We start from the raw sequence: 24,504 nt of genomic DNA on the forward strand, positions 1-24,504 counted from the left end.
GATACGACATGAATAGGATGTTTGAGTTTAACCAAAATTTCCAAATAAACTTAGGTACCCAAAAGGAAAGGTAAAGAGAGAAAAACACCTCGTTTAAGAATGATACCATCACTGGTACATATATAGATTTAGAACTCTAGAAGGTATGGGGGACGATCATTCGGTCATGGAACCAAATACTCACAGTTTTTTCCTACTTCCTTTGATACATTCTATCACTTCTTTCCTTCTGAAATTTGTTAGGAGGTTCTTGCATCGTTTGTGTTCAATGAGTGAATTCCATTGTTCCCTCATTTTCTTTTCATCCTTCTGTCTGAGATATTCGTTAATAGTGTGGATTCCTATGCCACAGAATGGTTCTGGTCCTATCAGCGATACAGCAGCCCCTTTTCTTGCGAGGGTGTCCGCTTTCTCATTGCCTTCTACTCCCATGTGTCCTGGGACCCAGCAGAGGCTGACTTTGTTCTGCGTACCTAATATGTTTCATTTGGTTTTGCAGTTCAGTACCATCTTCAAACCGTGTTGGAATCGACTAATGATATTTGAGCTTATGCTTTGATGGCTGCTTGGCTATCTGACATGATAGCTATGTTCTTGTTTTTGTACCCTTTAGTCAAGTTGAACTGAGTACATTTCTCGATTGTGTGGACCTCAGCTTAGAAGATTCTGGTGTACTTTCCCTTGGGTTCTGAGTATTTGGTTCCAAGACCGAATACTCCTATCCCTGTACCTTCTTGTGTTCTAAATCCATCTGTGTACTAAAAGCTAGTGCCGTTCTTAAAGGAGGTGTTTTCCTCTCGTTCCCATTCGTTTTTGGTACCTAGGTTTATTTGGAAGTTGGACGAACAATGTAATTGTAGAAGAGATTCAACCACTAAAACCAGGCCTAATAATCAAGTTCCTTGATGAACTAGAACTTACTGGTGTGCTATAAGTACAGAATATGGGATACAATAGCTCTTAAAGCGCATGGTATAATACACACACCGACTAATACATGCACATTTACATCAGTTAAGATGATAAATAAATTGGTTCTTGGTTGAAGAAGTTAGATATGATTTCATTCATCTGTAAAACAGTGTTTGGAAAAAGTTTTTTGCAAATAACTTTAGAACGGTTGCTCACAAATAAAAACCGTTTGCCCATCTAAATTCAACGTCTTTTAAACACATTTACAGTGATGAGTTATTTAATGTTTGAAATGGGTAAGTTCCTATCCGTTATCTTGGAGAGTTAGATTAAAAAAAAATTGTTTGCCTTCTCCATAAAAACGGGTGAATCTTCTGAATCCTTGGTCCTACAACAAATTTCAACATGTCGCTAAAAATATACCTTACCATGTTTTCCATTTTATTTATAACAGAAATAATGCAAATATTTAGACATTTTAAAATAGTAAAAACTTCACTTATTAATACGATTCCCGACGATTTATTCAAGGTTGCGATTCGGACTTAAATTGTACGAGAAAATTAAGCAAGATTGTAAGAAACGTGATGATAAAGGGGGTGGAGGGTTTGGACAAACAGCAATCAACAGGCATTCCCTCACAATTTATGCCGTTTTAAAATTTGGAACCATTAAACTAGCGTCTATAAAATTTTCTGCCATATTTTCCTTTTTTCCTTCTAAACTATCTTTTGCTGAGTTATGTCTTCTTGAAAAATGAAATAACTCAGCAAACAACAATTTTTCGACGTTTTTGACGAAATAAACTTCCCTGATGTTAAAACCATTCAATAAAATCGTCGATCTTCGACTCTGGTTTTATTTGTAAAAAGTTTGACGTGTTTTAGCATGGCAACGTGACCTCAGTAATCTAAATAGCGTGCCGCCGCCTAACATTTGAGCCACTTCACCCTAATGAAATTAGAGAAGCTTTTACTCGAACCTGGTAGAAATTCAATTCTCTTAATGAGTTTGCACCTTTTGCCTATACATAGTTGTTTGACCAAAGTGAATACTTCACAGCGTTTTTAAAGTATGGGGAATAAAATTGTGACTTTTACAGAGGAACAACTTGAGGACTATGAGGTGATTTAGTAGTTTTTTTAATTGGTTAACTAGTCATTCTTATAATATTCTTGCGTTTCTCGTCGATTTTGTTGCAATGCACTCAGTTTAATTTTTTGTGTAGTTTTTTCATCAAACGTATTAACACTAAACAATTATTAAAGTATTATTAGTACGAGTATTTAACTCTGGACACCAAGTACACTGATTTCTCTAAAGCTTTTGATATAGTAAATCACACAATACTGTTAAGGAAATTAATGGATTATGGCTTCACCGGAACTTTCTTGAATTGGTTATCCAGGTTTCTCTCCGACAGAAAACAAATAGTCAAAGTAAAATAATTTAAATCGTGTCCCTTTGTGGCTTCCTCGGGAGTCCAGCAAGGGTCTCATCTCGGACCGGTTTTGTTTCTCTTATTTACTAATGATATCCATCTTGCTCTCCCTTATGCTCAGTTTTTATAATTTGCTGACGATCTGAAAATCTATTCCAAAATTACTTCTCCTTTGATTGCTTTCAATTACAAAATTCTATCAATAATGGATAGCACCTGGTGCTCTAATAACAAACTTGCTCTCAATGTCTCCAAATGCTACACAATTACATTCTCTCATAAGAAACAACCTTTTCTTTATCACTACACTCTCCATGATTCTCTTTTAACACGAGTTGAGGTTGTAAAGGATCTTGGTGTACTTTTTGATCAAAAGCTTAAGTTTAAAGAACATATTTCTTGAATAAAAAATAGATCTATGAAGATGCTAGGTTTCATCATCTGGAACACCTATGAATTTAAAAATCCTCTATGTTTTGTCCATCTTTATAAAGCTTTTGTACAACCCATTGTAGAATACGCTACACCTGTTTGGAACTCATACTGTGTAAATCACCAAAAAATTCTTCAATTTGTACAAAACAAATTAAAAAAAAAACTTTCTTTTAAACTCAATTTTCTGAACTCTGCCTACACTGGAATCCGATCTGAATTTAAACTTTTTGAACTGGAACTAAGAAGGGATTACTTTGATATTGTTTTTGTATTTAAATTATTAAACAATCTCATTGATAGTCCTTATCTCCCTCTCACCTACAGCTAGACGTCCCTTCGCACTCTCTCAAAACCCACAAACTATTTTATATTGAATTCCAAAGCTCTAACTACATGCTCTCTTCTCCTCTACACCGAATAACAATCAAGAGTTACAACATCTGCAATAGCATTGACTTCTTCAATAGTTCTGTGCAATCTGTGAAAAACCATATCCTCCAACCCTACTCTAGTTGAATTTTCTTACCAGTTTATATTTTTTAAATGCTTTTATATTTCATACTGTTAAAAGTTTATTGCAATTTATTTCATTTACTGGTTCCCCTAAATCTTGCATTCTAGTCTTATTATGTATCTACAAAAAGCATTATTTTCATTAAATATGTACCTAAACATTGTAGTTTTAATTGTCTTTCAGTATTATTTTGTTTCCTTTGCCTTAATTTGGTTAATAATTAATTGTCTTTCATTTTTGTTGTTGTTCAGTTTTTACTCTTTAATTGCGTTTTTATATTTATCATTTATATTTACCATTTATAATATTACCATGCATATATGTCCTTATTCTTTTTGTATATATTATTTGTATTTTTTGCATATATTATTTTGTATATTATTTTTATTTTTTGTTATTGTAAAATGTCTTTTTATAGTGGATTTTGATCCGTAAATAAATAAATAAAATAAAAAATAGATGTCCAGTAAACATACCATGACCTGCCAAATGACCAATTGCAAAATTTTGAATAGATGGTTTTTCACATTTGACTTTATGAATTTTTCTATTAAATACATACAATTATTTTTACATCATTTATTTGTATTTTTAATTGTTAAATCTGATAAACACATGTAGCCTAGCGTTATTTACCATGACAGGTCATTTCGATAAATATTTACTGTAATTTTCAAGATAAATATTTACTGCCTTATAAGAGTATTGTATTTGAAAATCTAATGCTAATTCACATTCTATGTAGTATATGAGTTTGTGGTACACTTCTGCAAAGACTGTTGCACAGTAAGCTCAATCAAATTGAACGAATTAAAATGAATGAGTGAATTAAAATTTCAATAAAGTGCCTAAAATTTCAAGTTGCAAGTATCATTTTAGTGGAAAGAAAAGGTTAAAAACTAAATACTGTTGGTAGCTAGTTTACCTATATATAATTTTATTTATTTATTTTATGCCGAAAATGTTATACTGAAACTCATAGAACCATTTACCAGTTGTGGAAGAACCATCACTATGTTGAACTATGACAATGTTTTTGGTTGACTCAGGTCAAGATAATAAATAAATTTTCTAATATCCCTGATTTAGCAGGCATAAATGCATAAATATAAGGAAACGGCAAGAGAAAATATATCGAAACAACATGTTTTACTCCAGTCAGCAGTAGAACTTGCTGCTGATTATTGACATGCCAAAGAAGAACAAATATGAAAAGGACATCGATTAATTCTATGGCAAATTATAATAAGCAGTAAAACATATCAAATAAATATTCTAAAGACAATAAAACTATAAAAATTTGTTCTAAATGTATGAAATATGTTTGTGGAAAATTTGTTGAAGTCGTGAGGAGTGGTCAAGAATTTTGTGGAAAATGTACATTGGTACCTTCTTGAATTTGCAAAAAATGCAATCTGCAATGAATTACCTGTTTTTAATTAAAAAAAAAAAAAAATAGTAATAGAAAAAATACATTTAGGTTTAATTATTACCTTAAAGTTATTTTTTAAATAATTCTTTACCAAAATCAATATTTCTCCATTCAATTGGGAAAAATAACGTTCTTACCTAAAAACTGGTCATTTGACCAGTTGCGATACAATAGTTATATAATAAATCTCAGCATGTTTAGTGTTAATTTGAAAAGTGGTGTCAAATACAAAAGGGTCTATGTACAAATTAAAATGAAAATTTGACTGTTCAAAACAATTAAACTTTTGAACATTTTACAACCGTCAGCCTTTTTCTGTCATTTTCTTATATTAAAGTTACATACATCTTATGTGTATAAGGTTTTAAATCTTCCCAACCACCCTCTTTATAAAATAACAGCGCTAGACTATTGGATATTGGATTAGATTATTGGACAAAAAATTGCATGATTATCCTCCTGGAATGCTTTCGTTCAATTCTCATCTCAATCTCAATGCCAATTCTTTTCTGTATAAGCTTAAAGAAAGGCCTTTTGCTTTCTAACTCGATCCAAAATATCCATGTTTTTCACACTGACAGTTATTTGGCTCAGAATTCCTCCAGATTCTTACTATATAAAGATCTTGGTTTTAATCACAACTTCTTTAATATGTCTGAGAATACAGCAATTTCTTCCATTCATTTTGTTCATTGGTTTTTTGAAATTAGACATGAATTGCTTCCCTTTAATTACAACCATACAAGAGATAACAGCTCTTTGCTATTTATGCAACAATCAGGCTAGACAAGACACTTTTCATTTTTGGCAGAATGTCCAATTTTATCTGAATTCAGAGTGAAACATTTAGGTTTACCCACGATAAGGAGAGAATACTTGATCTCCTCTTTAAAAATCTCATTGTTTCAGTTTAGTCAATTTTGCTAAAGAAGCCTGGAGCTTTATTTAGATTTTTTTAAAATCAATTATTATTTTCTAATATAAATTGGTTTTCTGCAGTAAATTTAAAATAAATCTACTCATCAAGATGAGTTATTTAATTTTCACCACATTTGTTTTGAAACATATTAATAAAACCGACTTAAGACAGTGCTTTTTTTTAAATGCAGGACTGTACATTTTTTACTAGGAAGGAAATTTTACGGTAAGTACTTGATTTGAAGTTATACAAGTAAGATTTAGTTCAACAATGTCAAACAATACATGACATTGTCAACACTTTAATACTAATTTAGTTTTATATAATATAGTACCTAGGTGTTTTGATTAGTTGCTGATATTATGGTGGAATTAAATTCTTTTTCAGTGTGCAAAAGAAGTTCTTTAGTATAAGCAATAACACAGTACCCAAGTCAATGATCAAAAATGAAGCTTCAAGAATTGCCATACCATTGAATGTAATAGAAAAATTGCCTGAACTTAAGGTAATTTGTTGTATTTTAATAACAAATGTGTTGTGCATTTTTTAAAATTTTATATATGCATGATTTGTTTGTTTTAAACTAGGAAAATCCATTCAGAACAAGAATTTGCCAGGTGTTTTCAAAAGATGGTTCTGGAGATCAAACGTTCGAGGATTTTTTAGATATGTTGTCAATATTCAGCGAACAGGCCACAAGAGATATGAAAGTGTTCTATGCGTTTAAAATTTACGGTGCGTATTATTAATTGAAATATCATTTTATGCCACTTGACCCCTTTTGATCATCTAGTCTCTGCATTTTGGAATTTCACTATTTTCTATTAGGTGTGTGTTGGAGCAATAATAGGCAAACCATGATGTTCAGGGTACAGCTAAATCATCTCCTCTCAACCTTATTTCATATCTCTTGATAAGCAATGTACGTTTTAAATTAATCTAAAGCATCTTACAATATAAATAACCATAAAAAACGAATCTCTGGCAGACTGAAAAAATACAACATAATTATGAGTTTAATGACAAAGAAATCATTAATAAAGACAAGTTTAGTGAGTTTACTACAACAAAAAACTTTGCATCAGTCGTGTGTATTGTAATATTCTATAAGAGTATGCTAATTGAACTAGTTTTCTATGGTTTCTTTCACATTTACTTCCCAGTAAAGTCTTGATGGTTAATTATTGCTTTTTACAATATGTAATCAAAAATATTTCATGTTCGAATTGTTTGAAACAAAATTGAACTTCTATGAGTAATTCTTATGATGTAAGGGTGTATATATAAATAAGAAAGGGTATAAATTATATAAATTTGATTATAACATTGGATATTAACCAGTTCTAATAACGTTTGATCTCTTAATTTTTCTGCACTGAAGTCGAATCTTATATTTTGAGATACTTAATCAAAAGGTAGTATGTATATGTTCTGAGAACTGTAGTGGGAAAATAGCGAGGTTATGCTCATTTATAAAGTCATATGGGTATCAAAATGTGTTCATCACACAAAAATTGTGGGTTTTAAGGTTAGAAGTATTCATAATTATCTAGTTAGAAAACTAATTCAATTTAGGTTACATTTAATGTGAATTCATATGAAATCAATTACAGATTTTGACAATGACAATCACATCGGCTGCGAGGACATATGCACAGCTCTTCGTTTACTAACTCACAATGAGCTGTCTGTTGAAGAAATGGTGCAAGTGTATGAAAAAGCTATGGAAGAGGGCGATGTAGACGGAGATGGTAAACTTTCTTTCATTGAATTTCACCATGTGATCTTGAGATCGCCTGAATTTTTTTCTACATTTCACATAAGGATTTAGTTAGCATATTACCTAACCAATTAAAATTCCTTGTAATTAAAATGCTAGGTATTTTGTAAGTTAATTGCATAATACTTATTAATTTATTGTTTTCCACTTTTCTTAAAACGTGTGGTGTTTAGTGACCATTAGACAATGATTATTCGGAGATCGTGAGGTGCGGTCTGCACCAGACAATCTTCAAATAATAATTTTGTTAAAACTATAATTATCTTCTTATTGTGCAAATATACTTTATATGTTACTAGAGTTGTTTTTTTACTTTCCTAATTTTTAATCTATATTGAAACAAAGTTGTCAACTATTATATGTTGAATTATGTCAGTTGATAATGTTTAGTAAATGCAGGAAGGGTTAGATGTGAAAGAAGAATCGTTGGTAAAAATATTGTCAGGGGTTTTCCAGCCTTCAGGTGCTCTTATCATCCCCTTCTGAAATATATTCCCAATTCATAGCACAATCATCACACTTTTTTCAAATATAGATTTGGACAAATAACTAGTGAACTTCTAGTTGTGAAGAAAGACAATGAACGAAAAATGGAAGAGAAGAGTAATTCAACATGTTTATTCTACAAAGACTACCAGTTGGACGAGAAATGTCAAACCACTTTATAATACTTTTCTAAAATTACTCTCATTTAAAATTTATGCACTATGCTGGGATCGGAGCCCATACCCCGTAATGTGTCAAATGCAAAAGTCACACATTTTAACCACTCCACTTGATGTTTATTAGTGTAAGAAAGCGGTTGGAATTTTATTCACAATCTGAACACTTGTAGTTATAGTGTTAAGTAAACTGATTGATTAATCATAACAGAGAATGAGTTCACATTAGTATGTGGTTTGTAAAACTATAAAACATAACCAACTAGACACATTTCCTTTAATTCTTATTGATTTTGATAAGATGAACTATTCCATTTAACTACAGTATATTATGCTCCAAATACACCCCAAATCAATGGCATCATGAAACATTGGCACATAAAAAAGTTACTTCAGTAAAAAAAGTTATGTAATTCCTGTCAGTCAGGAGGGCAAGATGTCAAACCACTTTACAATACATTAATCAATTAAAAAGCCATGGTCCTACCGAGATTTGAATGTAGAACCGCTAGCATGGCAAATACGAGTCGGACACCTTAGCCACTTGGCCACCATGTGTACAAGTATTGTTTTATTAACAAATTATTTCATCCATAGATCTGACCTTTAATGCAATTACCTTTTGCATCCTTTTGTGGACTGTATAGAACACACTAAAAAAAAAAATTGTTTGAACAATGAATTTTCAAAATATTCAACACAGAATATTTGTGCTAAATCAATAAACAAAAGAAAAGAAATATCAGAGTTCCAAATTTTGGCTGGTATTCTTAATTTCCAAAAAGCTTTTGACTTCCTTTTTACTCTTTACAACGGAGAATAAATTATCAATATGTGAATTTAATTAGAACTGATGTAAGGTCAATATGTCTTTTGAAGGGCAAAATTGGCTCAACATTCTGAGAAAGAAATCCAACATAGCGATCCACTCCTTTCCTCATCAATGGTGCCTCCAAGATGGTTTCCATTGCACTGGAATCAAAGAAATAAAAGTGAGAGGAAGGAACGGCTACTTGCAATTTATGGATGACCTGCTTATAGCCACCTTGGTTACTCAGGATGATACTCAGTGCAACTTTGCAAATTCTCGACCTTTAAATCAACAATGACAGGAGAGGAAAACACTATCTTTCTAAATGACTAACATATTGAAGGAAAGCATATTGTATAGTACAAAATGCTTTGGCAGAAAAAGTTCTTTCTGAAAATGTTCCAAACTCATGAAGAACAAACACATAAATACCAAGAATGAAAATGGTGGAGAAATGTGTTTTTACAATCTTGTCCTTCATAAAGATGAATATTAGTCATTAGCTGAAACCCTTCTTCTGATAGCCAAATTACCTGTTCATAGTTTCCATGGCACTCTTTTAAGTTGGTTATCTTCTTATCTTACCTCTAGAAAACAATATGTTAAACTAAAATCCTATTATTCTTTTCCTTTTCTTGCATCCTCTCAGGGATCACACTTAGGCCCCTTTCTATTTAACGACTTCATTAACAATACTGCATCTTTTCTTAATGTCACACACTGTCTCCTAATCGCAGATAACCTCAAAATATTCCACAGAATTCATTCTGAATCTAACTGCGTTCATTTATGGTCCAAACTAATTAACCTGGAAAAATGGTGCATCAACAACTATATGACACTGAACATTAACAAATACAATAGAATCTGTTTTAGCAGACTTAAATCTACTCTATCCTTCCCTTACTCCAAGTAGAGTGAAAATTATCAAAAAATGATCAAAGCTCTTGGTATTCACTTCGACCAATCTCCCTCTTTTAATCACCATATCAGCCTACCAGCCAATAGAGCAAACAAATTATTATTCTTTATCTGTCACTACTACAAGGATTTTAATCCATCCACTTCTACTCTTATATACATTTCCTTTGTTTGTTCCCTATTAGAATACTGCTTCTTAATCTGGTAACTTCATTACAACACCTACATTAAATTAAAGCAAATTCAGCACAAATTCCTTAGTTGAATAGGCTGGAGCAAAATGGGTATATCCTATTATGATTTCCCATTTACATCCTGCAGCAACCTGTACCATTCTCGTATCAATAGACTGCACAGACTTGGAAACACAATTAGTAACAATATTGTCTTCTTTAACAACTCTAGCGACTAGCTAAGAAATTTCTTAAAACCTATCCTATGGCATCTACTTTTCTTTCATATTCTTATTTATATTCAAGTATTTTATTGTAGTAATATTATAGGTATAATTATTATTATAGATATATTTAAAAACTAGAGGAAAAGTGATTAATTTATGATAACAAAACTAGCTAACTTCAGTTCAGTAATGAAGTTTCTTTTATTTTAAGAAATAAAATATGAACAGTCAACATATATGCAATCCTTAAAGCATGATACAATATAATAAAGTGTTTCCTTTTACATTGTAAATTATTAACCTATGGTTATGGTTTAAACTATCAATAGAAAAGTGTTTAAACTACAATAAAATAAAATAAATATACAATGAGTTTTTAAAACAATAACATTCCATAAATTTTGGTAAATGTAACAAGAAATATCTATCTGTCAGTTAAATAGTTTATGACTAAGCAATTATATCACTGTAAGTTAAAATACGTTTGTTGTAATTTTTAATTAAAATATTTGTTTGATTGACTTATTATAGTAGAAAAGGCACTTGATCTAAATAACAATCATAAAAATTACATACCAACAAACAATTTAAATGGACACTTCTGTTCAGTCGTAGTTAAATGTATGTAGGAGAATTTTCAAGGCATATGTTGCATGCTTTACAGTTCTTCAGACCTTTTTCATTTACAAGTGTACAATTAGGACATTGGCTTCCACCACTTATAAGAGGTTGAATCTCATTCCCTTGAGTTCGACTTTTGTTACACATTTCACAAATTGTGAGATTAATATTGTTATGGTACGTGCACGAATAACATGCCCAGAAATCATTGGTTTCTTCATGAAATGCACTAGTGCTATCTTTGGACTGTTTGCTTTTATCAGTGTTAGCAGGCTGACTGGCTTTGCTTGAATCAACCACACTGTAATCTTTTGCCTTTTTTCTGGCACTGACGTAAGTCTCTTGTTTTGAACATGAGGGCTCAGATGAGTTATGTTTCGAGGAAGTTTCATTTAGGCTCAGAGGCTCTAGAAGATTTGACGTTACATCTGATAATTCATTATTTTTAAAAAAATTACTGTTGGCACTCTTATTGGAATTGTACCTCCAATGTAGATCACATCTTTCATCTTTTGATTTGTGCTTATAAGAATCTTCATAACTGGAATGCTGTCTACTGCCATGATCTTTCACATCTGAAATGCTCCTTTTATGCAATCCACTATTTGAGGAAGGTGATGGTTCAAGTTCTATTAACTTGGCAGTCGGAACAGAACAACTATATGGCTTAGTATTAGAGGAAATTTCATAATTACATGTCGTGTAATATCCATTAGGAGAGCAAATTGGAAAGTGTGGAACCAATGGCTGAGATAAATACGTTCCATATAATGGTTGAGCTCCTTGCATATATATAGAATGAGGTGATACATGAGGATGACTGTATCTATAATTAGTCGAACAACCTACATGGTCAGGTGCGTATTTGGTGTACATATCTCGATAATAATACTGTTGGGCAATATTTATTAGGTCTTTTGTTGCTTCTTCTGGTGAACAAATATGGGTCTCTCGATAATGCAGAACATCAAACCAAGTGCAGTATCCAACAGATTTGATCATATTTTCAATTATTGTCCTCATTATCTGAAATAAATAAATATAATAAATAAATGTCTAAAAATATATGTATGTATTTGAAAGGAATAATGCAATCAGTGGCAAGTTAAAAATGCATATGTAAATATATATATATAAAATATATACATAAAATAAAATGCAGCTTGTTTCTTAACTTAATGCATAGAATAATTCAGAAGAGAACAGATTTCTTTATTAAATCTGCGCTTTGTATGTTTTTGTTTTTATCAATTACCATTTGTTAAAGCTCACTCAACCAAAATAAAAAATATTGCTACTTATAAAAATAGAAAATACTTAGAAAAACACTACTGTCAATTAATCTTTTTGGGACAGATGTTCTGTCTGTGCTGCTGCAAGCCCCCCCCCCAGCCTAATTATTTTGTATTATGCATTGAATTTCAAAGCATTCTCTTTGAATTGCTCCTTTTATGTCCCACCAATCCCATTCGAAATTTGACAGTATATCCTTCCAATATTCTACTTTACAACGGTTACAACTGAAGTTAGTAAATGTTGGGGGGGGGGAAACAAGTCAAATTTAAATGAAAATTTATTGGACTCAAAAAGTCTTTTTATGTATTTTAAAACATAATAACCAAAAAACAAAATAAACACTGATTACTGATTACTAAAACAAAATTACACTGATTTAGCTCAACTCAGCACACATAAATACCGACACAAATATAGAGTTGAAAAAAAGAAAGAAATCAGTTGTGTCGCAACCTTCAAAGAGTACACATTCTCTACAGAATACAGCTGTCGCTAATCCTTTGCCACACCAACACATAAGTACAATTTACACTACCTGTTGTAAAATACCTATTTTTTTTCTTTTATTATTAATATTATATATTAGTCATATTTCATACATTAATTTCCCACTTTAAGTCTAAACTGTTGGAAGTGCTCTAGGCGACCAAATGAAAATGTCAGCCTCAAGCAATGGATTCGATCTGATTCCTTCTAAAATTCTACTCCAGGTTGTGAATCGTGAATTCAATCATTTTACAGATAGCATTCAAATCTTGTAAGGTCCGTCCCACTCACTATTGTCTCTGTTTACATACCTCCCTCAGAAAATATATCTTACCAGGAATGGAAGCATTTCTTCCATAATCTCCAAAAACCTTTTGAGGTTGGCGGGGACTTTAATGCACACTACATTGCTTTTGGGTCTGAGTGGTCTGATAAGAAAGGGGAAAATTTACTAAAAGCGATAGAAGATAATATAATTCTTGCCAATGACAGATTGCACACTAGGATAATGACACCTAAGTCCCAAAGAAAGTCTGCAGTTGACATTACTGTGGTTTCATCAGACATTCCTCCGATAGAAATATGGGAAGTTCTCCAGGACCAAAGTTCTGATCATCTCCCATTTTTTTCACTCTTTCAAAATCTGGTACTACAGGCCCTCCTCACAGGGTTTTCTGTAAATGGTAAACAGAAAAGGCGATATGGAAAGATTACAAATCCTTTTGGGAGAAAGTGTGTCTTGATTGTCAAACATTAGCCAAAAAACTATTCTCATAAACAAACCAGTGTACTCACAAGGCTGACCTCTGACGAAGGTATGGTGGAACTCTGAGTGTGAGTTAGTTATAAAAAAAAACCGTAATAAAGCTACAATGATGACTTTGAAGCGCTTAAGGTTCTCCTGAAAGAATCAACAATACAATAGGTGGCAAAATCATGTACTGGGAAAAAGTATTGCTCTTCCTTAAATACGACTACTCCAATAAAGGATATATGGAGTAGACTAAAGGTCATAAGCAGTGGATCACTCTGCTCATCTACCACTCAGGTTTATAGAAAATGGATCACAGACTTCATAAGCAACTTGTGCCCTTCTGGATCAATTAATCAACTGGAGCTTGAAAAGACTCAAGTGTTGAGTAATATAGATATGACCTTTCCTTTTAAGATGTTGGATATATATATATTCTGAAAATCACTGTGAATGTAAATGATGTAAAATTAAAACTAAGGCCAATTGGCAGACAAAAGGTAAAAAATCAGAAGGCTAATAGGGTGGATGGTGGGAAGGTCAGGGGCGGGAGGGAGAAGAAAGTACGACAAAACATTCCAAATTAGGCATAGATATTCTGGCCGAATGGTTTTCCAGAAAAAGGAATGTGTTGCAATTTCGCACAAGTTTGAGTGAGAGACTAGGAGGACGGAAAAGGAGGGGTGTGGATGATCTCCATTCACTAACGAGGTGTCTGCTACATATTGGTTAAAACCTCAGCCCAATAAATGCCATGAGTGTTCAGCTATGGCTCCTAAAAGGCAAAAAACCAGGAGGGCGAGATAACTCGTCACTAGGCCTGGGAAGCGTACAAGCCTTAACAAGATAATTCGTCAATAGCCCCTAAAAGGTTAATTGCTGTAAAAAAGCACTGTGAAGTTCTTACCAGCTTACAGATTATCATTTAGTAAACAATATTGATATAATGACAATAACTTCAAATCAATTACCTGACATTCAACCAATGCAATAAATGAATCTTTGGAAACCTTCATAATTTGTTCTTTATTGACAGGGCCATTAAGTCTCATAGATCCGCTTCCATTAGATTGATAACCCATCAATTCAAGAATTATTTCTCCTCCAATCAAGCTAGCTTCGATGTGATGTTTATAAAAGCCACTATATGTCTAGAATAGAAAGGACATTTTTCTCATAAATATTATTTATATTTATTATCAATACACGTGTATGTATGTAAATATAAATGGAGTGTTTTTTTTTAACTTTTAATGTAACCACACATAAATGGCAAACTGATCACTATTTTACAACAATGTTATTAAACTGTACATGTCATGCTTTTATTTGGTGTCAATGATATCAGTCTTAAACTCATAAGGGGAAATGGTGGGCCACAGATTTGGACCAAACATTTTTTGTAGATTCTACACTCCAAAATATCAGATACATATCCCCCCACTTTTTGTGAATAGGTCCTGGTTTCGCAATTTTTTTTTTGAGAGTTGAAATTTTCCATTTTTAAAATTCTTATTTTGCCATTCTCCTTGCTCAAATGAATGTTGTGAATATATCATTGTACAGCATTTTTTTATGTAGATTGCAATAAAAATTTAGTAAAAGCTATCAAAGTTTATCAATAAAGAAAAAATTGCTGAAAACTAAATATTTTTCAAATAAACTAGGTGATAATTTTTTTGTGAAACTAACATGAAATTTCGTTACATGGTGATCCTAAATATAAATTTTTGTTTGAATTTACATTTATGTATTTTTTGAACCCTAAAATTTTTCCAATTTTTGAGATGTCGTAATCGAAATTTTTTTTTTGAAATGGCTATAATTCCAAAATGGCTTAAAGGATTTTAACACAGACTATTTGAAAGAAGAGGAACATAGCTTTCTAATGATGTATGTACAAGAAAAATATACAGAATAATTCTATAAGAAAATACACAAAATATCAAAATTGTCAGAATTTGTTTTTAAATGGAAATAATAGGCCAATTTTAATTATTGATATTAGAAGACTATTCAATTTGGTATGATTTATAAAAAGATAAATCAACAAAATACTGTTGTTTATGCATATTTTAGCAAACATTCTGCAAGCAAAGTAAGGCAGAAAATGATCAAAACTTGGATTTCACCTCATTGTCGTGATTCTAGTGTCCCCCTTAGACACTGACTTTAGCAGAAATCACTAATTTTATGACTGATAATTGCAACGATCTTCTTTCTGCCTGACTGACATCCCTAGAACAAACTCTAATATCATTTTTCTCAATAGCTAGGAAACCGATTTTCATAGTTGATAATTTGTTTTAAAGAAATTGTCAAGTGCATTTCATAACTGTATCGAACAATAAAATCAAACTATTATTTCAATAAAAAAAGAGGTTAATTTCTGACAAATAATTTTTCTATAGAAATCTTTTATATATACATATCTTATGGTACATATATGATTAAAAAGCTATTCCTCTTCTATCAAATGGTGTGTGTTTGACGTTAAAATCCTTTTATTCGTTTTTAAATTAAACCCATTTCAATCAGAAATGGGTTCAATAACGACATCAGAAAAAAAACAAATTAAGATCTAGTTAACTTGAAACATTTTTCGTTTTAGAAAGTTTTTGGTTATTAATTGGATAAACTTTGATATCTTTTACTATATTTTTATTGCAATCTACATAAAAAATACTGTAAAATGATATATTCCACAGTTGATTTGAGCAAGATAAACGACAAAATAAAAATATTAATTTCAACTTTCAAAAATTTTTGTTAGTGAAACCAGGGCTTATTCAAAAGAAGTGGTGGATACGTGTCTGATATTCTGAAGTGTAGAATCAGGAAAAAAGTTTGGCCGAAATCTGTCACTTCTTCAAATTTGCCTTTCCCTGATCATTTTTTCATATTTATAATCAGGCTTTTATATCATGTGGTTAGACTAAAAGAGAGCAAAATATTGCAAAAAAATCCTATTACTAGACTATTACAATTATTGTTTATATAAATTTATGTATATGTACAAAAGCTGCAATTTAGTTGTTACTGTTACAGCTTAGAAACTTGAAGTAAAAAAGTAAAGAAATAATTAATGTCGTTAATAAAATAACGGTAAATTTCATATTAATATTTGAAAATGGCAGCACAATAAAAAAATGAAGAAGAACAGACAAATACTTCAGGTGAAAACACAAGAAAAGAATAACATAGAGGTAGCTTCCCCTCTCCCATAATCTTAAAATCTACACTTTACGGTTTTTTAAATTTATTTTTTAAAGTTACTTAACTTCCAAAACCCAAAGTTATACTACTGCTAATGATTCTACATTTTAGTTGAAGCTAAATGCTTAAACTAATTGAACAAATATCATTTGACAAGAATCAGAAAAATACCAGTTTTGTTTCTATAAATCTTTTTTTTTATATAGTTTATTTTTAGAATTATAAAGTATGCCCACATGACAAGGCTAACAATGGATTTTGCTGGCAATAGTTGCAGTCCCTAAAAAATAATTTCAAATACTGCTTACAAGATATTTCTGCATTTCAAAACAACCTAACCTACTTACAAAATGGGCTTTTTTCCAAAGCACTGGAACCCCAGGAATAGATATGTCTACTGCTGTTACGAATTCCATAAATAAAACTAAAAATACCAACTTTTATTATTTTTTATCAAGTTATTCTTAATTACACATATACTCAACTGATTATACACAATTTTTTCGAAATGAAAAATCTGTGCCACAAGCAGGATTCGAACCCATGACTTTTGGTTAAATACACTGCTCTACCTCTTGAGCTACTGTGACTTCAATCACCCATGTCACAAATTTCTCATTTCGACTCCCCGTTTATTCCAATTGTAAGCAATTTGAGGCTTCATGTAGAAACACATTTTATTAACGATTGGACTACATTAGCGGGACTGTGTGCGATCCACAGGCGTGATTCTATTCTTAATTACAGATATACTCAATGAATTATGCACAATTTTTCATTTTGAAAAAATTGTGTATACTTAATTGAGTATATGTAAAAATAAAAATATTATTTCAAAGTTGAAGTCCATTTGGTTTACAGGCAACCACGTTAAAGGAAAAATTCAAGCTTATTTATGAGTTGAAATGAACTTCTCAGAAATATCACACCAATTTGAAAAACTTTATTATTGCTATCAATTATACAAATAAGACATTCATTAAACACTATACATAATGAATTCAGTGTGTTTTCTTCTCTTTTGCCCCGTTTTATCTTGGTGTCAGGCTGATGAATAAAGTTAAATCAGGTAAATCTATAAATTGTTTTTATCAATTTAATAACTTGCATCTGCACAATCTATATAATCGTGCTTTTCTTTTCACTAAAATTTAACTGAATTCATATCATTCAAGAGGGAAGTATATGATAAGCGATGTGAAAGATGTACATAAATATATCAGACAATAATTTTAAAATAAATTTGATAAAACGTATTAACTCCTACCTCTCAGGGATTTATTTTTTTACTTTGGATTTAGACATATTGTACTGAAGATTTCAGTTTTAAAGAACTAATGAAATATTATGGTCTTTCAAAGGTCACATTAATTTTGATCCAGCTTTACCTTTAATCATATTAAATGATGCAAGCAACAGTGAAGTTCTGTACTCGCTTATGAATCTGAGGGCATAGAAAAGCCCATAGGCTTCTCGAACACTTGCATCATCTGAAAAAAGTATCTGCTATTGATAAAGATTGAATCTGGCAATGTTTTTGCCTTAAAAATTTCCTCAATGGATATTTACCAAAGGATTTATTTACCGACTAACTTACTGCCATTTATGATTTAAAAAATCGCCGTAATGAGACAGACGAAGATTGACAAAAACCTCTACTTTTGCATATGTGCGATGGACAAACTTTTGAAATGATTCACCAAAGCATAGTTAAATTGTTGAATTAGGTGTATGTTACAGGGGAAATACACACACACCTCTCGACATGAATTGTAAGTCTCTGTTAGTGTTTGTAACTCCTTCAACCTGATGACGGGTGTTTAATGCTCGCAATCCGTATAGTTGTAAACAACAAATTCTATGAGTAGAACCATCATTTACAAAACACGTTTTTCTGATATTGCCTATTCATTTTTTTTCATACTGATTTATCATTTCACTTGAAAAAAGTTCATTATTTTGTTTCTTTCAATGGTGTGTTCCACACAAGTGATGTATATATTTTTTGCTGGAAAAGGAACATCTCATAACAAAATAGACTTCTTTTATGCTTCTATAAGCAATAAAACATAAAATTGCATAAAAGCTACAAATTTTTGAGAAGAGATAAATGTTAGTTGAGTATAAATTTCAAATTGCCGAAACTCCCAAAATTTTGGAAATCTATAACTAAATGCTGTTAATATGGATATTATAAATCACTGTGTTATTATTATTAAAGGAGTGGTTTTAAATGTAATACATATTTACCTTAATTTCCCTGAATTCTTTGCGCCAAGGTTGCACGATGAGATTGTGGGCATAAGCTACAAGTGCAGACCATGCTGCAGTTGTTTGGTATGCCGTGAAATCTTCTATTTCTTCAACACTCCGATGTAACACTTGGGCTGTTTCTCGAAAATAAAATTTGTCCTTATGAGGGACAATACTTAGATAGTTCTTGATCTGGGCTGGAATTTTATTTTACTTAGTATCTTTGTCGCTGTACTTATATATATAAAATACAAAATGAGATAAATGCGTTACCTTCCAGTTTCTTCTTCTCTTCCAATTTTCTTGGACTTTCCTCCGCTTCCAAATAACTAAGAAGAAGTTTGTCTATATTCTGATGCCACATTTGACAGTCAGATCTAATGTAGAGATTTGCTTAAAAAAATAAAAAATAAAATAAAAAAGGGGGAATATTTGAGTAAAAGCTATTACAACTAAAACTGAATATATAAAATGATTTTAAATATAATAATTATAGTCATTAATATGTAATGATATATTCTTGCACCCACATTATTTTATACCTGCACAAAAAAGGTGTCATTCTCTTAGACAAACACTAGTAATTGTAATAAAACATCTTTCTTACTTTTGCCTAGCATTTCAGAAATCAGAAAAAAAGTGGTTCAGCTATCAACATTACCAAAAGAGTGTAGTTTTAGTGGCCATAAATTAATGATTATTTAGAGATCGTGAGATGCAATCTGATCAACCTGATTAAACCTAAAATTTCTATATTGTGTACATCATTGAATAAATTCATATTCACATCTTATAAGTATTCCTATAATTGAAACAATGTTTATAAATCACAGGCCCTGAAGATGATCTCAATAAAGATCGAAACATTGGCACGACAAAGAAAATGATTTCTAAACCTACATCACACCAAACAGCATCTCACTATCTTTAAATAATCATTACCAAAGATTTTAACCACTTTTTCTTTTGGTGACAAATGTAAATAAATAAGCTGCATTTTTTCTAAAAAGGGTATTTCGAATATGAAGATATATGAACCCTCTGGGTGCCGATGTTTTTGAGAAAAAATCCAATTTGTATATCGGGTTCGAATGCAGCCGCTGGATTTGAACCTGGGATCTGGGAAATGAGCACTGAGCCAATGCTTAAACTGTTCCGGCCTCCAGCACTCCCATAGCCTACATTTTAAAACTGCAAAATGAACAAGTGAAGAAGGAAACAATGTAATTTATAATTGAAACAGTTTATGTCAATGAAGTTTTATCTTTGAACTCTATTGATTGTAGAATGAAAAGTACAATTACTCTTACAGAAGGCTTTGTTGAAAGTTTGGGGGATTCTGGATTTATGCAATGGAATGTTTAAGTTAATTGATTAGAGGAGTTCTGGGCAGTTTATCTGATTATTTAATAATTTATGGAGAAATATACCTTTTTTTTCTACATCTGGTTTCAAGATTGTTGTTATATTGCATTGTGCAAGTGTAAATTATTGCACCTTGAGAAGCGGATATGGAAATGTTTTGAAATATTAAGATTTAGATTATTTAAACATCTATAATGTAGAGAATTTAAATTATTTTGTAGAATTAGAACTCAAAATGAAAATAAACAGGTTTAAAAATCTTTAGATCATCAGCAAAGAGAAGAAAAACGATAACACTAAACAAAGTATAACTGTTAAAAGAAACAAAAGAGGGCCTAAGTGAGATCCTTGAGGAACTCCTGAAGTAAATGAGAATTTAAAAGATTCAGAATAATTAACTTTAACAATTTGGAACCTATCTTCCAGAAACCAACAGAGAAGACCAAAAACCATGTGTTTCCAGCTTTGCAATCAAAATATCATGATTGACATTGACACAATTAGTAATAAATGATTTTATTTCATCAGTAAACCAATTCCCAATATATTTTGGGCATTAAAAAGGTAATGTTTTGCATTTTAATATAACTTTAATAATTTTAATCATGTTTGTTAATACGTGTTGTGTCAGAGAGCCGACTGTGGTGGTTAAGTCCAGACATTGGAACACCCAGGCGTTAACTGTCTTGTCTGTTTTCATTACACTCGAGGCCTATGTGTCCACATAGCCAGAAAACAAGCACCATTTTGTTGAGACACTCCACTTCATCACTTCAGAGTATCCCTCCAACAAGAGCACAAGTGGTAGCAGAAGCTCTCACTCTCATAGGTGGCCCTTGAAGGTTAGATTCATAGAAGGGGGATCATCCTTACCCAATTATGAATAGACCATGCACGGTGGATACAGGGACACTTACTTTTGGGCAAAGTGAAGACTAAAAGCCTGCGTATATGTCTGACATGTAGAGAAAGGTTAGTTGATTTGTCCCACTTGATTGAAGAGTGCCATTCCTCGACTCCATATAGACCATATATCAACCAATACAAGAACTGTACTTGAACATGGCCGCAAGTATTTTGGTCCTCTGTTCCAATTCTCGAAGGAACATCACTGTTTTACTGTATATGGTACTCCACAACCCTAAATGAGTGAAAGGTATGTAAATATGAAAGAATATATTTAAAAGTGATTACGAGTGTGAATGCATTTAGGAAATGAATGCATTGGGGCTGAAATCATCTTGCTTTTGATAGCCCCTGGGGCCCAACCTTGGTGGCCGGATGGATAAAACTGAAATCTGCCAGTGATTTATTGTAAATTACACAAAAGTTGGTGCACTGCAAGAAGTGATAGGCTCAACTCTCTACACAAGTGTATGTATGTGCATACGTGTGCAGATTTGAGCTTATACATAAAGACAAAAAATGTTTATTTCAACTTTATGAATTTTTATAATTATTAATTACAAATTGTTATTTATATAGTAGAACCTCGGTTAATCGGCCATGCATTAACCATCTTTCAGATTAACCAGCATAGTGAGAAAAGAAAAAATAGGCGACGATAGAGAAATGTTGCTAAATAAAACCTTTTTGGGCAGTTGAGAAAAATCAGGCGCTGCTTTAAGATAAACAAATATTGTATCACAGTGTTTGTTTAAATGTAATGGGGTCTCACAAACTTCCACTTTTTGTCATCGATAAATTGGCTAAACCACATGCCTTCAAGAATCTGAACCATCATCCCTCCCTATGTACTCTAGGTCACAAAAAATGGCCTGGATGGGTTCACACTTGTTCAGTGAGTGATTTGAATTTCTTTCCAAAGGTAAAAAGTCGTTTAAAGAGGTTAAACTTGACGATCAAAACATTTCTGGTCTTGGACAATTTGCCTGATAAACTGACCAGTGATATAGCTTGCATAAAAATAATTTTTCTTCCCTCTAATGTAACAAGCTTAGTCCAATCCATGGACCTGATATCACCTATCAGAAAAATTACAGAATTGTTAAAAAGGCATTACAGGCATAAATAACAGCAATGGGTTCAACTGCTACAGACTTTCTAACCATGAAAAACGCATTAACTAACCGGCCTAAATGGAAAATGGCCAGTGTCCTAGTCCCGAGGTGGCCGATTACCAGGGGTTCGACTTACTTATTTTAATGTAAACCAAATTAAATGAGATCAGAAATGCATGTGTTTTAATATTATTTAATTGTGATGGTTTGAAAGAAAATTCACCACAACACTGGAAATTCATTTAGTGATTTAGTGATAACCAACAATTTATTACCCGGTTTTGCTTTTAATAACACCTATTGCCTCCTCTGGCCTTGTGGAGGGCCTTAAGCCTCCTAAGCATAATGTAAATAAGCAACCGGATTTCGTCTTGTGAAGTAGAATCCTTTTCTTCAATAAGAGTTGTTTTGAGCAATTCAACAATGGCGAACTATGTTTAACCCTTCTCTTTATAATGTCCCATAAATGGTCAATAGAATTCATGCTGGCCAATTCATTGTGCTGATATCTACATTGACCAAGTATTGGGTGGCACCTCGAGCTACATGTGGTCGAACATTATCATGCATTAACACGAAGTTGTCTACAATAAATGGAACAAGTGGGAGCCTAACTTCCAGAAGAACTTCCTCAAACTTAGTGCAATCAAAGATCCATTTTGTATGATAATCATTCAGTATGGACGTTGATTCAGTACGTCTGTAACTGAAAAGACTGTGACTCATGCATGGCAGTTGAAACAAAGCGTCTCCACGTCTTCTCCACACATGGTCCTGGTTATCTGACTGCCACAAGCCAAACGGGCACTCATCAGTGAAGAGAACTACCTACCCCCCATTGTTCAAGTGTCCAAGCGAGATGCTGATTTGCGAATAGTCTTTTCTCCTATGCCTTTCCAGTAGTAGCAAACCTGATGGGGGACGTCTAAAGACTAGGCTATTCTCACGAAGCCTTCTGATGGCTGTTTTAGAGCTCACCTTTACATTATGGACCATTTGAAGATGACTACCTATCAAGAAGGCGTCAAATGACGTTCCACAGTACATTAAGAGCAATAAAACGATTGTCTCTAGACATTGTAAAACTCAGTCGACCACTACCTACACTTCGATTGAAACTTCCGGTGGACTTAAACCGCTGTAGACCATTGCGGATGGTAGAGTGTGGCACACGTCCATCATTGGCCGTATCATCTGTCCAAGAGAGATCTCAACTTAAAACCATGGTTTTAAGAAAAAACAATTACATGACTAATGAGGAACTGATTTTCTTTATTTTGCATCTAAAGAGTGTAAAGGATTATGAACTCTACAAAAGTAAACAAGTTATTAATGCTGTGTCTATGTTTTAACTCAACTAATAATCTTTATACCTACTTATTAAGGAAAATAAACAAATAAATGCAAGTATCCAGTTTTTGCCTTTGAGTGTATAAATAAGGAATCAGTACTCTAATGATTTTTTAAGCAGACTTATTGTCGAATTGTCTAGTTTATGGTCCAAAGAAAGTTTTAGTTACAAAATAAAATACAAGAAGAAAATGCAAAAAACAAGTGTAAGAATATTTTGATCCGCTTTATGTAAAAAAATGTTAGTTTTATTGAATCCAATGGTGAATGGAGACTTTATTGACTCAGTGTAATCTTAATTTCCGGACGTTGGATTTATTGGCGACAGTGCTCAGTTGTAGTCAATAAGAAAAAATTAAAAATCAATAATCATCCGCACAGGGCTATAATTGTGGTCTATTTCTTGATCGAGCTATGCTAAACCACTGTCAATTCGCTAATTGTCCCTTAAAATTTTGTTAGCGAGATGGGGAAGTCGGGAAATGGGAAAATAGGGCAAATGACTTACCTCGATCCATGTTCGAGTTGTTTTCGATTATTGACTAGCTGCTTGGGACGAGAAAAGTGTTTCGGTCCCGAGTTTTTACATCACGCCTGCCGCCGGGTTTATTTTCGTTCTGAAGAAATCACCGGCGAAGAACATAAAAATATGCTATGAAGTTAATTGTTCTTCAACTGTGCCTATCGATTTGAAACGATTCGTCGGTACGGCCATTTGGAAAGAGAGACTCAATTGACAAAATTGACCTCCTCGCTTCCCTCAGGCCGACTTTCAACACTCGGCCTTTGATAATTTAAAACAAAAACTATTCGAGTTGCAATCAACGCAATTCGAACATATCACAGCAGACTGATTTGAAGTTTTGAACAATGAAGTACACCGACACCTGAGTGTAACTGGACAGTAACCTCAACCTA

General features: G+C 32.3%; 2 protein-coding genes across 6 annotated transcripts; one reads left to right on the forward strand and one right to left on the reverse strand.

The window, feature by feature from the left end:
* Positions 1 to 836: 836 nt before the first annotated feature.
* Positions 837 to 7,631, forward strand: LOC106668907 (calcium and integrin-binding family member 2). Of its 2 annotated transcripts, XM_014398075.2 has the most exons (5): positions 837 to 2,037; positions 5,844 to 5,878; positions 6,041 to 6,158; positions 6,241 to 6,388; positions 7,267 to 7,631. In XM_014398075.2, exons 1-5 carry the CDS (start codon positions 1,987 to 1,989, stop codon positions 7,482 to 7,484), a joined length of 570 nt encoding a protein of 189 aa, XP_014253561.1. In that variant the 5' UTR covers positions 837 to 1,986; the 3' UTR covers positions 7,485 to 7,631. The 2 variants fall into 2 exon arrangements, with proteins under 2 accessions (XP_014253561.1, XP_014253562.1); XM_014398076.2 differs by lacking the exon at positions 5,844 to 5,878 and having other exon boundaries at positions 839 to 2,037.
* Positions 7,632 to 10,422: 2,791 nt separating this feature from the next.
* Positions 10,423 to 24,491, reverse strand: LOC106668936. 4 transcript variants are annotated; one of them, XM_014398141.2, is made up of 6 exons: positions 24,095 to 24,491; positions 21,133 to 21,356; positions 19,124 to 19,243; positions 18,848 to 19,047; positions 14,353 to 14,532; positions 10,426 to 11,874 (listed from the first exon to the last, which is right to left on the reverse strand). In XM_014398141.2, exons 3-6 carry the CDS (start codon positions 19,212 to 19,214, stop codon positions 10,843 to 10,845), a joined length of 1,503 nt encoding a protein of 500 aa, XP_014253627.1. In that variant the 5' UTR covers positions 19,215 to 19,243; positions 21,133 to 21,356; positions 24,095 to 24,491; the 3' UTR covers positions 10,426 to 10,842. The 4 variants fall into 4 exon arrangements, with proteins under 4 accessions (XP_014253628.1, XP_024081931.1, XP_014253627.1 ...); XM_014398142.2 differs by lacking the exons at positions 19,124 to 19,243; positions 21,133 to 21,356; positions 24,095 to 24,491 and adding exons at positions 16,945 to 17,021; positions 17,986 to 18,087 and having other exon boundaries at positions 10,423 to 11,874; positions 18,848 to 18,936; XM_024226163.1 differs by lacking the exon at positions 24,095 to 24,491 and having other exon boundaries at positions 10,424 to 11,874; positions 21,133 to 21,330.
* Positions 24,492 to 24,504: the final 13 nt, after the last annotated feature.

This window comes from Cimex lectularius, unplaced genomic scaffold, assembly GCF_000648675.2.
Source record: "Cimex lectularius strain Harlan isolate CLEC.00 unplaced genomic scaffold, Clec_2.1 scaffold66, whole genome shotgun sequence".
In the NCBI taxonomy this organism is placed as follows: Eukaryota; Metazoa; Arthropoda; class Insecta; order Hemiptera; family Cimicidae; genus Cimex; species Cimex lectularius.

What these genes read in the sequence shown, in the direction of transcription:
- LOC106668907 (XM_014398075.2), top strand. Translation starts at nt 1,987, where the DNA reads ATGGGGAATAAAATTGTGACTTTTACAGAGGAACAACTTGAGGACTAT. An exon ending in AACAACTTGAGGACTATGAG is followed by an intron (nt 2,038 to 5,843) that starts GTGATTTAGTAG and finishes TTTTAAATGCAG; the next exon opens with GACTGTACATTTTTTACTAG. An exon ending in AAAAATTGCCTGAACTTAAG is followed by an intron (nt 6,159 to 6,240) that starts GTAATTTGTTGT and finishes GTTTTAAACTAG; the next exon opens with GAAAATCCATTCAGAACAAG.
- LOC106668936 (XM_014398139.2), bottom strand. An exon ending in AGAGAAGAAGAAACTGGAAG is followed by an intron (nt 19,048 to 19,123) that starts GTAACGCATTTA and finishes ATAAAATTCCAG; the next exon opens with CCCAGATCAAGAACTATCTA. An exon ending in AAGAATTCAGGGAAATTAAG is followed by an intron (nt 14,533 to 18,847) that starts GTAAATATGTAT and finishes TTTCTATTCTAG; the next exon opens with ACATATAGTGGCTTTTATAA.